Genomic DNA, 13,956 nt, shown 5'->3' with positions numbered 1-13,956 from the left:
ACTTCTAATCAAGGGCTGACCACTAAAGAATCAGATAGGTTTTACCACTGTTCGCTCAAAGCAAGCCTGGGAAATTATGTAAAGTCCACCCTATTATTTGGAAGTATCTCTTTTCCTAAATATTCCAACAAGCCAGACTAATCTTCTTAACACTCATTTTCATCAGGACTTTAGCTATGATGAGATTCATTCTTTGATCTCTTATCTTGGCCATTATTTTTAATGATTTGTTCTTCACAATTACATACTGCCAGAATCATCTCTCCTCCCCTTAGGCCCCAGAGAGTAGCAGATAACTGTTCAGACTTCAGTTTACCCTCATCCCTCAATTTCTAGACATCTGAATCCAATTATTCATCACAAAATGGGACTAGGTCACCAGTTACTTTGATTTAGTCATCAGAAACCTAGGTATTAAAGCTGGAACAGAGGAAAGAATATATTAAATTCAGCCACATAAAATGAACATCAAGAGAAAAACAACAGTTTACTAACAGAACCAAGTAGATTAAATATTCTAGATATATGTACACAGTTACCTGCCACCCCAAATGGCCGCCTTAATCCCTGAGTACATTTCTTTAAATTAGTATCCTTGAGATCCATTCTCCCAACTCTGACAGTTTGACAAATCAAATAAATTTTATCCCTGTTGAGGTCTTTGTTCCCAAGATCCTGTAAGGCAGGAAATGAACAGTTACAATACAGTCATTTTTATGTCTCATTATTTAAAAAAAAAAAAGGTAACAGGTTACACATCATGTATCTAATAGGAAATTCCCAAGAAAATAAAAGAAAGAACCAAAGAAAGGAGTGATGCCAATTTCCTGTTCAGGCATAGTTCTTTATGGACTTTACCCTGTCAGTGAGACACAAAGCAGTGGGGACAGGGTATCATCCCCATTCTATAGATTAAAAGCTGAGGCTTGGAAAGAAGACTGAGTAACAGAGCCCAGATACTCAATATCAATTCTTTTGACTCAGACAGGAAGTAGAAGAGATCATGCTGAACTCGGGATATAGAGATCCCTGATACACATACAGTAGGGGCTAAGAGATCACAGACTGGATTCTTGGTGAGTCACCTATCAGTTTCACTATTGCTCAGCACCCCTGTGGGACAGGAAGGAAGGGAAGAAAGAAGATATAGAAAATCTCTGGGGGCCACTTTTCTAGGCTGACCAACTTTCTCACAAATCTAAAATTTCCACAGTTCTCAGAGCCCTGCTCCACTTTTGAGAAACACCATAATTCTGAGACAATTCAGTTATGACATCTACAGGAGACTGTAAGATCCAGATGGGCGGCCTGCTCATAATTATCATTTCAGTCTCCCTCCATGCCTTGCACATACCTGGCACCAGAATGGGTGTTCCATAGTGCAACAGCCTCCAAGCTTTTTTTTTTAATTGTGCACCCATCAATTTTTTTTTAAATTAAGCTTATACTCCTAATGTGCAAACATTATTTGTAAATTATAGAGAAGTACTATGGTGTGCTAATAATTACATATTTTTAAACTAACATGAAAAAATACAAATTTTTTAAAAGGATACAATAAAGATGAAGTAACACTTGCTCCTGCAGTCAACAGAGGCCTATTCGGGTTTATTGATCAGGCAATGGGCATTGTCAGATCTGAGCTTTACAAAACTCATTTCAGCAGTAATGTGGAGCATGGATTAGAAAGGGGAGAAACTTAAAGCAGAAAGACTAATTAGGAGGTTATTGCAATAGTCCAGAAAAGAGGTGATCAGAGTTGGAGATAGCGGCCACATGAGTGGAGAGAAGACAGAAGTGAGAGATGTGGAGGAAAAGTGATAATGGCAACTTATCAGATATGTGGGATATCAGTGAGTGAGGAATCGAAGGTGACCATGAGATTGTGAGCCTGAGTGCCAAGCAGAGTGGTGGAGCCATTAAGATCAATAGAGAAGTCTGGAAAAGGGTTGAGTTTGGGGGCAAAGACAAGGTGATGACATCTGCACTGGACATCACAACACATCTATGCCTGCTTATCCTATGCAACCTGACTCTCCCACCAGAATGGAAAAAGGAGAACCTGGGCTCCAGAAGGGCAGAATCCACCCTATTCTGCATGCAGAACCCAACCGAGGGGCACAGCCACAAGGTGATCTGGGGCTCAAGCAGTAAGCACGCTGAGGGGGAGGGGATTTGTTTTTAGTGGTACCTGTGAAGCTGCTAGTGGGGATGCCCAGGTATAAATCAGGTCATAACTGCTATAAGGCGGACTAATACCTGCCTACAAGAGATGGAAATTAGGAGCTTGCACAGCAGACAAAAGCAGTAGAATGGGAAATAAGGATGGGTATGGTTGTGTTGAAGATAAACCCCACTGATTTGCTATCTCAGGGAGAGAGAAGGATATGACCAACTTCCTTTGTACTCAAAAAAACACACTTCTTGGTATCAGGCCAAGACCCCACCAGGAGGCCTCAGCCCCAATTTTACCAGACTCAGCACATCAGAGTATTGGACCTGGAGTCAGGAAGACCAGGATTCAAACCACATCTGACACTTACTAACTACATGATCATAGGTAAGTCCAGGGGTGGGGAACCAGCAGCCTTGAGTGCTCATGTGGCCCCTCTAGATCCTCCCACATGTAGCCCTCTAGGTCCTCAAGTGCAGCCCTTTGACCGAATCCAAACTTCCCTTCTGTGTGATCTTGAGGACCTAGAGGGTCCCATGTGGCCTTGAGTCTGCAGGTTCCCCACCCCCGGGCAAGTCCCTGAGCCTCAGCTTCCTCATCCATAAAATGGGCATCATGACACCTAGAGAATGATGTATAAGGTTGTTAGGAAAGCCTCAAAAATATATGGGAAATGTGTTTTATGCACTATATAAATTGTCCACTATTATTTTTAGTAGAATGTAAGCTTCTGGAGAGCAAGGACTGTCTTTTAGTTTTTGTGTTTGCATCCCCAGAACCTAGCGCAGTGCCTTGCACGTAGTAGACATTTAATAAATCCTTGTCGATACTAGTGCATTTTGTTTGGATTTCCCTTTTGATATCATCACATCCTACTTTGTTTCCTATTTACCTGTATGCATGTTGTATCCTCCAGTGTAATATAACTTCCTGAAGGGCAGAGACTAGGTCATTCTTCTTTTCATTTTTGTATCCCTAACACTGAGCACAGCAGACTGAATGTTTGTTTGTTTATGTGTTTGTTTTCATAAAGACCTATTATTTCATAGGTATGGGGTACTCTCTAGGAGGAAACTCTCTCCCCCAGTGCAGATTTGGAACTATTCAGCAATTCAGAATCTCAGAGAATTTTCTGGGGGCACTGAGGGGTTACTCGATTTGTCCTCAGCATCACACAGTCACTGTATCGGAGGCACAATCTGAATCCGGGTCTTCCTCACTTTGAAGCTGATGCTCCGTCCTTGCCTATAACCAAGCAACGCTGGCATTGCCATGGAAGGGCCTGCCAATGACTTCCCTGACCGTAGCTGCCTCTCCTCCGTATGGTCTGCCCTGACCCCTCAAAATCTAAGTTCCTTGAGGGCAGGAATAGGCTCGATTTTGCATTTGTAGTCCCAGTTTTTTGCACAGTGCTGGACATATAGTAAGGACTTAATAAATGCTTTTCATTCATTTCATTAGATTCTATCTACTACCCAACTGGGCTGCCTCTCCCCTCGCACACAGTGGCTGCTGCTTAATGAAAGATGGCAAATGGGGGGAAAAATTTGTCAAAGGAATAGCAAGTTGTACATAATAGATCTGCAGTTTTGTGTGCAATTGTCTGTTTTATTGTACTATGTTATGGAAATGCTTGTTTTATTCAATAAATTAAATATTAAATAAATTTTTTTTAAATTCTAGTTAGATTTAATTGAACTGAAAAGTAGAACTGACTTGAATTGGCATGACTTGAACTGAACTGAGTCAGATTGAAATGAATGTCAGAATCAGGAAACAAACCTGCGAATGACTATTTTAGCCTTCATTTTAGAAAAAGTATCTTTATGTGTGGCAATTCACGTGCCAGGTGTACCTGTGCCAGGTACAGGAGAAGAGAATCAACTGCCAGATCACTTCAAAGAAAAGGGATGAAAATAGCAACTACTCCCAATCCGTTCATCACAGCAAGGTGCGTGTCATGGATATTCTGGGAGCACACAGTGGGGCCCATGGAATGGTCAAGCTTCGCCACCCTGGGGCTTATATTTGGGTAACCAGTTGGCTGCAGGCGGTGGTAAACACCTGCTGCTTACCTCTCTTAGACCCCATTACCCCAAACAAGGACAAAGGTAGCCTCCAGTGGCTAAGCAAACCCCAGCACTACAAGTCCATCCTAAATGTCATTAAACTGACCCACAAACAATCCTGCCCCCAGTCTGCTCTCCAGGTGATCGGGGCATATGTTTCAGACTGAACAAGAAGAATGAGGAACACAGAAGAAACCCAAATTTACGCGCTCTATGCATAAGAACAGAGGGAAAAGGAAAACCACTGCAACATGTAGTTTAAAGCAAATTGCCCTCCAGTTTAAATAAATCACCTGAGCTTTTAAACTAAATATGTCAACTCACTCTGGCAAGCCAGTAAGAACTGACAGAGTTGCAACCCAAGAAGCTACTCTTGGGAGACTTCCCTTGAATTGTCACTGGTATGCCCCTCTTCTTCCCCCTTCCCACTACTATCCTCTTTGCCACTGTCCTAGATTACTGAAGCACTATTCCACGTGGCCTCCTGGCTGGAGCCTCTTCCCCTGTAATGCATCCAGCCTATCACTGCCAAATTAATCTTCTTAAAATTCGTCTTTCACTATTTTATTTCCCTACTCAAAAGATGATCAAAAGTTCCTTGTTTCATACCACATGAAATCAAAATTCCACTGCTTGACATTCAAGGTCCTCCATAATCTGACCCAATTCTATTAATCCCACTTTATTTATTATTACTCCCCAATACATGCCTTCTCTCTTCACAACTATCTCTTCAATGGTTTATACAAGTGTGCCATATTCACTCCCAGCTCCCTGCCTTTGCAAATGGCATTTTGCCAGCCTGGAATATTTTTCTTTTTCCACTCCTTTCCACCCTTCAATGTCCAGTTCAGGTCTTACCACCTCTATGAAATCTTCTTCCTTCTACTCAAAAAAGATATAGTTTATTATCTAGTTATAAAGTCATAAAATCACACTGAAGATCATGCCTATACATACAGAGAGTCCCAAAAATCTTCACGTAGTTTTAAGTTGCAATAACTTCAGATTTATACACATTTACAAAAAAAAGCAAATTTACCAAAAAATTTAAAGTTTAATTATTTAAATGTTTAAAATATTGATATGTTTCTAATTAAAATTCACCATTACTATTTGTGCTGTACATCACTCTATTCCATTTTGAAACATTTTAAAAACTTTGATGGAAAGAATCGCATTTACAATCGTATTCTAAAGAGCATCCAGAGAGAACAAGGTTTTAATATATGCGACAGTTTTGACACAACATGGCTAGAAAAGCCTAATGGAGATAGATCAGGTGATCAAGGTAGCCCAGCAAGAGGTCCTTCTCAGCCGATCCACTGACCTGAGAAAATATCTTTCAGAAACGCTCACAGGCAACGCATAACGATGAGGTGCCCCATCTTGTTAAAATTAATGTTTAAAAATTATGCTTCAAAATTCATAAAACTAAATAAGTTCCAAAGAAATTCAAATACTGATACTTTCTAATAATGTATTTTGTAAGTTTGGAATTTTTAAACTTAATTTAAACTTAAATATTTAAAATTTGCACTAAAACTGCATCTCCCAGACTATTTAACATTAGTAGGCATAAGATAGTGAGAGGGATAGGGACAGAACCAGTGATTTCACTGATAAAGAGAGCTTCCAGATGAGGGCACTTCCTCTACAAATAAGTGCCATGAAAACCCATCCCTCTTCACACTGTGGGAGGACATTACTCCATGTCCCTCAGCGGAAGTTCCTCATAGAAAAGGCAGAAGAGAGAAAGAGTGACTTTTGAGATTAGTGTCTGTCCATTGAAAAGGGCAGAACTTGAGGATTGGAAGGGGAAAGGATCTGGAACTCTGTCCAAAAGATGACATCTAGCCTAAGATATATTGGTAAAGTCTCAACATAACTACCAGGTCGACATGACGGAGCAACAGCTTGCATAGAGGACAGGGAACAGGAAAACCTGTTTTCTTTCTCAGAGTCATGAGCTAGGAGACATTGTTTCCTTCCATGTGCCCGTTTCCTCATCTGTAAAATGTAGTCTCTAAGGTCCCTTCCAGATCTGAATCTATGATCCTAAAATCCTAGGTATCTTCTCATCATGAATAAGAGGTGTTCATGCTCAGGACTAAGAAAATCACCTCCTTAGGATTGCACTCCTCCCTAAACTGAAGGTTCCAAAAACTTCACAAGATCTCTCAACCTAGTGAAGTGCCACACAAGGTTCTTAAGTTCACTTAGTCTAGGAAATAGACACAATGGAATATGTAAGATCCTGGGGGAGTTAGATCATTTTTGCATCAATGGGAATTGACATTGATTTACTGATGTCTTCTCCTTCTTGTTTACATTCAGAAGACGAATCACAAGTTGGATCTCCGCAAAATGAACATCTGATTGATTCCCATGTCCTTCTCTCACATACCAAACATCTGTCTCCTGGTTTAATCAGGAGAGCCCACAGGACTTAATATTTATCAAGAAAATAAATATCCTGCCCACTCCAACTAATAATAGATAAACAGAATCTGGGCCCATCCATACATGCCAAGAAAATTTTGTCTAAGCGATTAGGAGCTATGACACTATGTTGTTTCCTACGACCCGTTTTTCAGGAATGCACAAACAAAATAAATCACCGCCATTCTAGCCTAATTGCAACACAACAGAAAACATTACGCTTAATAGGACATAGCTGGAGAATTATTGTAAAGCAAAGCAGGTTAATCTAGCATGGCGGTCATTCCTGGCTCAAACCTTTCTCCTTAGCAAAATACATACTACCACCCTCCTGGCTACTTCTCTCTCCGATTCTCTTGTTCATATCTGCAACACTGCTGTCAGTCTGCTCATAATAACGCAAGCAGATTTTCCAACCCAGTGGTTCCTACCAAAGGCACCACCAAATTTATAGCATGTCCAGTCACATTCCCAGGACATTATATGGAAAAGGCAAAAGTATTGGTAGGAAGTCATAGGGAATTCCACTCGATTTAATTCAATGAGGAAATATTAAGTGTCTGCTGTTCTACATACTGGGGATACAAAGACAAAACAGAAAATAATTCCTGTCCTCAAGAAGCTTACATTTTACTGGCCTTAATGCCTTGCTTCCATTCCTTCTTTTTGGAAAGAAAAGATTAGTCTCACTTTCTGGCATCTGGCATCAGAGGCAATAATCTAATTTAAACAGCTTTTAGACCCTGAAATTTCTTAGTTTGCCTAGGGTAAGGGAGTTTTTCATCTCTACATATTTTGAGATTCAGAAAATGCTGGACAGCATGATGACTAATGGCCAAGTTGGTCAACTTGTCCCCTCAACACTTAGTTTATGCTAAAATGCAGTATGAATATTGTAGCCTAGTTCTCACATCCCTTTCTCCACTGCTAGTGCCTTTGCTCTAGACTATCTCTAGCCTACCCTGTACATATCGTGCATAGCCATAGATTTTACATGTTATCTCTTCCATTAGAATTATGAGCTCCTTGAAGGCAGGTACAGTGTTTTGGCCTGTCTCTGTATCCTCAGCACTTAGCACATTGCCTGGCACGTAGCAAGTGCTCTTTGACTTGACTTCTGCCTTCTACTTTAAGAGGCAAATTTTGAAAACAATATCTTATTAGGCATTTAGTTACAAATTTCTTAAGTTCACCTTCCGATCTCCCTATACCTAAACAATGAAAACTGATCTTCAGAATGATGGCCACGGGGTAGTGCAAGACCACCAGTCATGAAAAGTCAGATGATGCTCCATCTACTTCATTTGTCAAGGCAGGAGAGCCAGATCAGTGCCCGTTAGAACCTTTTTTCAACAAGGATTACAACAAAAAGTCATCTTGGTCAATTCTGACTTTGCCATTAAATTTAATTAACAAAAACAATCTATTCCCCAAGCACTCTAGTTCTCTCCCTGCAATTTTTTTTAAAGCTGTTCTTTTATCTTTCATTGGTCACATGTCCTTTTGGGGTAACTATATGATTATTTATTGGAGTATGAGAGACTGTGTATGGTTCTGCACGGTCGTGTGTGTGTGTGTGTGTGTGTGTGTGTATACTGTTTCCCCTATTTGGCTATAAGGAGGGATATTGTCTTCTTTTTTAAAACATTATTTATTATTTTTAATTTATGGAATAAAATGAGCATTTCCATAACAATACAATAAAAAGATGACTGCACATGAAACTGCGAATCTATTATGTACAACTTGCTATTCCTTTAAAATACATAATAAAGTTAACATGTACATTTCTTTTTTTTTTCCTTCTTTCTTCCGCCTACCTTCCCCCTCACCCCATTGATAGTTACCCACAGCATCCAGGACAGGTCTCTGACCACAGGAGGCATCCATACAGACCAACTAACAGAGTCTTACCTCTTCCTTCTGTGCTCAACCACATTTCCAATTTCATCTGCACCATGGTGGGGTGGGGGGGCACTGTTACCTGGGGTGCTAAGAGGGAAACACTCACCGTGAAGACGACCTTCAGGTTGTTCAGCATTTCAATTTCCTTTGGGAAGCCTTTACTTCCCCATCGCACCAAGTAGTTCTCACTGGAAAACAAAAGTAGCTCTGAATTTCTGATCATGCTGTTTAAACCTGCCTTCTGAGAACACTTCTTGGGTTCTCACCAAACTCATTTTGACACCTAATCACGTACCATCTTACATTGTTCTCTGCTTCATGCAGATTACTCTTCTCCCTCCAGTAAGGCTTGTCAGCTCTTGAAGGGCAGAGTCCATATCTTATACATGGCACCTTGCACAGTGTTGGGCACAGAAAATAACACTTTCTATGTGACTCTGGGCAGATTAACTTCAGCTCTTCCTTAATCTCCTCAAGTGTAAAGTGATGAGGTCATACATGATGGCCTCTAAGACGACTAGTGCTACATCTATTATCCTACAGTATTATGACTTGACTTTAAAGAAATAAAGCACACAACTGCCATGCAACCACCACCTCTTGCTGATGAGAGGTAGGATGGTGCAGAGGGCAGAGCATTGGATTTGGAGTCAGAAGGTCTGGCCCTGAGTTCAAATCATCCTTAGCCATAGACTACCTCTATGACCCTAGGTAAGCCATTTAAATGCTGAGTTACTCTTTCTTCAGTTTCCTTCTCACCTGCTACATGGATCCCTCCACCACTATGGCATCATCCTCTCAATGATGAGTTTCTCATACAGCCTCCATTTTGAGGCTGTGCCCAGACCTGTCATGTTCAGTCCTCCACTCTTCTAGCTCTTCCGATTCTCTGGACTTTACCCTGGCCCGGCAAAAGCATTTTCTCATCTTCCCTCCCTCACCCTATCCTATGCTTTTCAGCTACCTTTTATGTGTTTTTTCTCCCATTAAAATGTAAGCTCCTTGAGGGCAGGAACTATTCTTTTTGCATGCTTCACCTTCTGGCTTCCCTGGCTAACTTCTGCAAGAAGCCCTTCCCATTCTCATTAATGCTAGTACTTTCTCTCTGAGAACATCTCCCATTTATCCTCTATATATCTTATTGTATAGAGCTGTCTGTATGTTATTCTCCCCCCCCAGACTGTGAGCTCCTTGACAGCAGGGACTGTTTTTTTCCATTTTGTTTTTCCTTTCTTTGTAACCACAGCACTCATTATAATACCTAGCACATAGAAAGCACTGAAGACCTTTCTGGGGCCCAGATCCCAATGCCATCACAACCACACAACAACACTGGTAAAACTTTAGTATTAAGAAGAGGAGCCTTTGATTGGGGGACAAAGACCTAGCTCTCAATGCAGAAAAATGTCTCACATCTGACCAGACTCAGGTCAGTTAGAAAATATTTCAAAGAAATACTTCTAAGAAGAGCTGCCTGGCAGGCAGCAGTGTCCAGGAAGAAAGAAGCTATTTAGGAGATTTCAGTGAGTGGGAGATCATTTAAGAAGTCAGGAGCTGCTTTTTGTGGTGGCAAAGAATTGGAAATTGAGGAAACTGGGGAATGGCTGAACAAGTTGTGGTATATGAAAGTAATGGAATACTATTGTTCCAGAAGAAATTACGAGCAGGTAGATTTCAGAAAAAAACCTGCAAAGACTTGCATGAACTGATGCCGAGTGAACTGAGCAGAACCACTGTGCACAGTTAACAGCAACATTGTGCAGCGACCGACCATGACAGACTTAGCTCTTCGTTGCAATGCAATGATCTAAGTCAATTCCAAAAGACTCATAATGGAAAATGCTGTCCACATCCAGAGAAACTTGAGGCAAACAATTCCAAAAAGACCAAAGAATACACCAGCCCATTTAGATTTGTAAAAAGAACTATCCAGAAGATGGGAGCAAGGCCAGGTAACAGAATATGACTACGTAGGACCAGGACCCGGACAAATACTAAAGCTCAGAATAAGGAGCTGAGACTGGCGAGGGAAATGAGACACAATCACAGCTGCTGACGTGACGTGTGGGCAGTCTGCCTCTACTTAGTGCTTCTCTTTTCCCTTACCCTCCAACTACCCTGGAAATGAAAACACCAGCATCTACCAAAACAAATTCATTAAAATCGAACTTGGGATAGCAATGATTGCACAGACCTCAACTGGGTCAATACTTAGAAAACCAATCAAGTCCAAATAAAATGTCCTGAGTTTTGGGGGGGGGGTTTTGTAGGCTTTAAGACAGGTCTGCTGCTAAAATGACTGAAATCTTCAGCAAACAAAGCAGGCAGATTTGATCCAAAATGTCTCTGTTCTACTGGATTCCCCCTTGCCTGCGTGCCTGGGATTACACTTTTTCTAGAATCTTTCACTGGATGAAGCAAGCCCTTTGGTGCCTGAGCCAGCCAGCCAGGTCTAAATAGTAAACACTGGCAATTTCCTCCCTTCTAACTGAATGGCACAGACAATTGATATTTTTCAATCATTTAGTTTTACCTGCATGGATTGTTAGGCCAGTCTCATAAGAAACAATATAATAAGCAAATGTACACAGAAGGATATTGCATTCTTGGCACCTTTCAGTCAACTGTGTGATAATTTTAAAAATATGGATTGCTGAAAAAGATAATTTGCTAAAGCCCACCTATTCCTTTCTCATATTTTATCAAGATCATCTTCAATACATGTGTAGAAACATTTTCATAAAAATAGCAAAGTTGGCATATGGATAAGCAATTATTGATGCCTTCGCGATTGTCTTTTGGAGGGAGTATTGTCATCAGTGATTTCCCCCCCCATTCTTTCAATATCTTTCCCTACCTGAAATATTTTGCAAAATGTTCTTTGATGTTATCAAAATTTTGTCACTTCCAGTACAATTTTCTAGTCTAGCCTAGCTCCTTTTCTTGATTTTGTCTTTTTAAATGTCATTTTACTTTCTTTTATAGAACATCATAGATGGAGATAAAAGGGCTCAAATGTAATGGTTCTGCGTCACAAATCATGGAAATAAGTTGTCACAGAAATGCTAATCAACCTGTTCTATTTTCCTTCTGTTTGTTGTTCTCCTGCCAATTTCATGTATGAATGTTTTTGAAAGGAAGGGACTTAGCTAGTTCAAAGCGATTTTGTCTAGTCTTGTTTTCCTCTCCACTGCTTTTCACTGTTTATGTGACAACGTTTGAGTTCTTCAGTCATAGTCTTCCATGATACATTACAAATTAGTTTGCTTTTTCAAACAATGTTCTTCTCTGTTGACATGTCTCTCTGCTTGACAAGAAGATCAAGTGCTTTTTAGCTAAGAAAGTTGGCAGGCTGTTTTGGCCTCCTTGTTTTGGCAGCTGCTTTATCCTGGTAAAACTTCTGCAGCAAAGTATGAAAATCAAGACCACCATCTTCACCTTTTCCATTTCCTATTCTTAGGACATTAATAGCTTGCTAGTCAAAAATCAGGTCAAAGCTGTTGCAATGGGTTACTCATTCGTATCCTTTCTTCTCATTTGACATTAACTTTGACCTTTACTCAAACTAGTAAATGGTCTCCTTGTAAAAATTTTGTTGATTCTGATACAACCCTTTCCCCCCCTCCTAGATCCAGAATACAGAAGACCTCAGTTCAAATCCTGACTCATAGACTTATTAGTTGTGTGGCTTCCAGGCAAGGCACTGAATTTATCCAAGCCAGAGTTTCTTCATCTGTAAAACAGGGATAGTACCTACTCCACAGAGTCACTGAGAAGATGAAATAAGATAATGGATAGATAAAGTGCTATATAAATATGAGACATTGTTATTATTGTTGATATTAAGATAAAGTCAATTCCATTTTTCCTGATATTATTACATGCTTACCATGTCGGCCCAATGCCTTTCAAAACTCTTCTTGAAGAAAGTATTCAAATTACATAAGACTTTCGAGTAGTCTACAAATCTTCATTTTCTTTTATTTCTTAAATATGAGCCATGTTTTCCAACATACTTTTCATCATCCTCCCCTTAACTCACCTTTGCACTGAAATTACTGAATATCAAAGTATATGCTGACTTGAATGGAAGGAGCTTGTCAATTTTCATATAAAATGTCTTCATCAGGCTACAACGATCTTTAATTATCTTCATCATGCATTATTTCCTTGCTTGTTGGTGATCTTGAGTTTTGCAAGATGAGAAAACCAAATGACTCATGCCATAGTTCTCCCAATTGTCTTTGAGCACGTGATAAAGGCAAATAGGCAACTCTTACATTTCCCTTTCCAAAGAGAACCTGGGAGCCCTCCTCCCATTTAGCTACAAATCCTGGTATCTTCCAATTTGGTTTATTATGAAATAGTAATGCTGATATGGTTTAGTTCTTCAGTCATGTAATTTGTTGCTCATTGAACAAAGATCATCTGATCATAAATTTTTAAGTCTGAAGAGATCTTAGAGGACACTGAAACAAACACGTTCATTTTACAAATGGGGAAAATGAGGCATGGAGAGATACATTTAGAATACCAACAGCTAAGTTAATATTCATAGATAGTCTAAAACTCCATCATTTTTAGAGTTCCTATTAGCTTAGCATCTCAAAACCACTTTTTCTTCCACTCCATTATACTACCTATGGAAGGAAAAAGGGTCTGCATGGGACTAAAAGTCATTTTTTATTTTATTTTGTTCCATGAGCTTCCACTGCCAAATGATTCATCACCGAGTGACCAACTACTGAGATGCTTCTCCATATTTAACTGGGTCAGTACTTAGATAACACACTAATTTGGGATGATACTCAAAATCTTTTCAGCATGGTAAAATCTAGTAGGGTTTATAATATAATGGCATAACCTTTGCAATCTCCATGGGTCATCTCCATGTCATCATGAGACATGGCTTCTAATTAAGTTGTGATTATGTTAACATTTATTGGACGCAGAGGAAGATGAAGGGACTATTAAACATATTTGAGAGAAAAAAAATGTCATTTTATAGTAATCTATAGCCTAACAGTTCTTAGTTTCTCTGTTCACATTCAACAGGAGGAAACAAATTTATCATTGGCCCTTTCTAAACAGGAGGACTTGGTCTGCCAAGTCCTGTCACCATCTTCTTCATGTTCCTTTAGAAAATTTTATCTTTCTATTTCTTAAACCAAGTATCCATGGGAAGGCTTGCAGAAGCTGCCCTTGTTTCATCCCAAAGATGACAGGTCAATCCCAGATAAGTTTTAAATGATCCATATCATCCAGAAGGGTGATTTTGGTCCCCTCAAGTTTGTTTCTTTTAATTAGAACATATCATGCTGACAACCCAGGCATGATCAGACAAGTGGAGGAGAAGATGCCTTTAAG

At 39.9% G+C, this 13,956-nt stretch overlaps 1 protein-coding gene across 2 annotated transcripts in view; it reads right to left on the bottom strand.

Annotated features, from left to right (window-relative positions):
- Positions 1–13,956, bottom strand: part of DOCK2 (dedicator of cytokinesis 2) — a 499,735-nt gene that overhangs the window by 439,069 nt on the left and 46,710 nt on the right. For both annotated transcript variants that reach the window (XM_078150544.1, XM_020992326.2), the window contains exons 9-10: positions 8,696–8,777; positions 540–675 (exon numbers count right to left, since the gene is read on the bottom strand). In XM_078150544.1, the coding sequence (XP_078006670.1) occupies positions 540–675; positions 8,696–8,777 (218 nt within the window). The remainder of the gene's footprint in view (positions 1–539; positions 676–8,695; positions 8,778–13,956) is intronic.

This window comes from Phascolarctos cinereus, unplaced genomic scaffold, assembly GCF_003287225.1.
Source record: "Phascolarctos cinereus isolate Bilbo 61053 unplaced genomic scaffold, phaCin_HiC Scaffold_2;HRSCAF=192, whole genome shotgun sequence".
Lineage (NCBI taxonomy): Eukaryota > Metazoa > Chordata > Mammalia > Diprotodontia > Phascolarctidae > Phascolarctos > Phascolarctos cinereus.
Note: the sequence above shows the minus strand (reverse complement) of the source record. Positions and strands in the feature narration are given on the sequence as shown.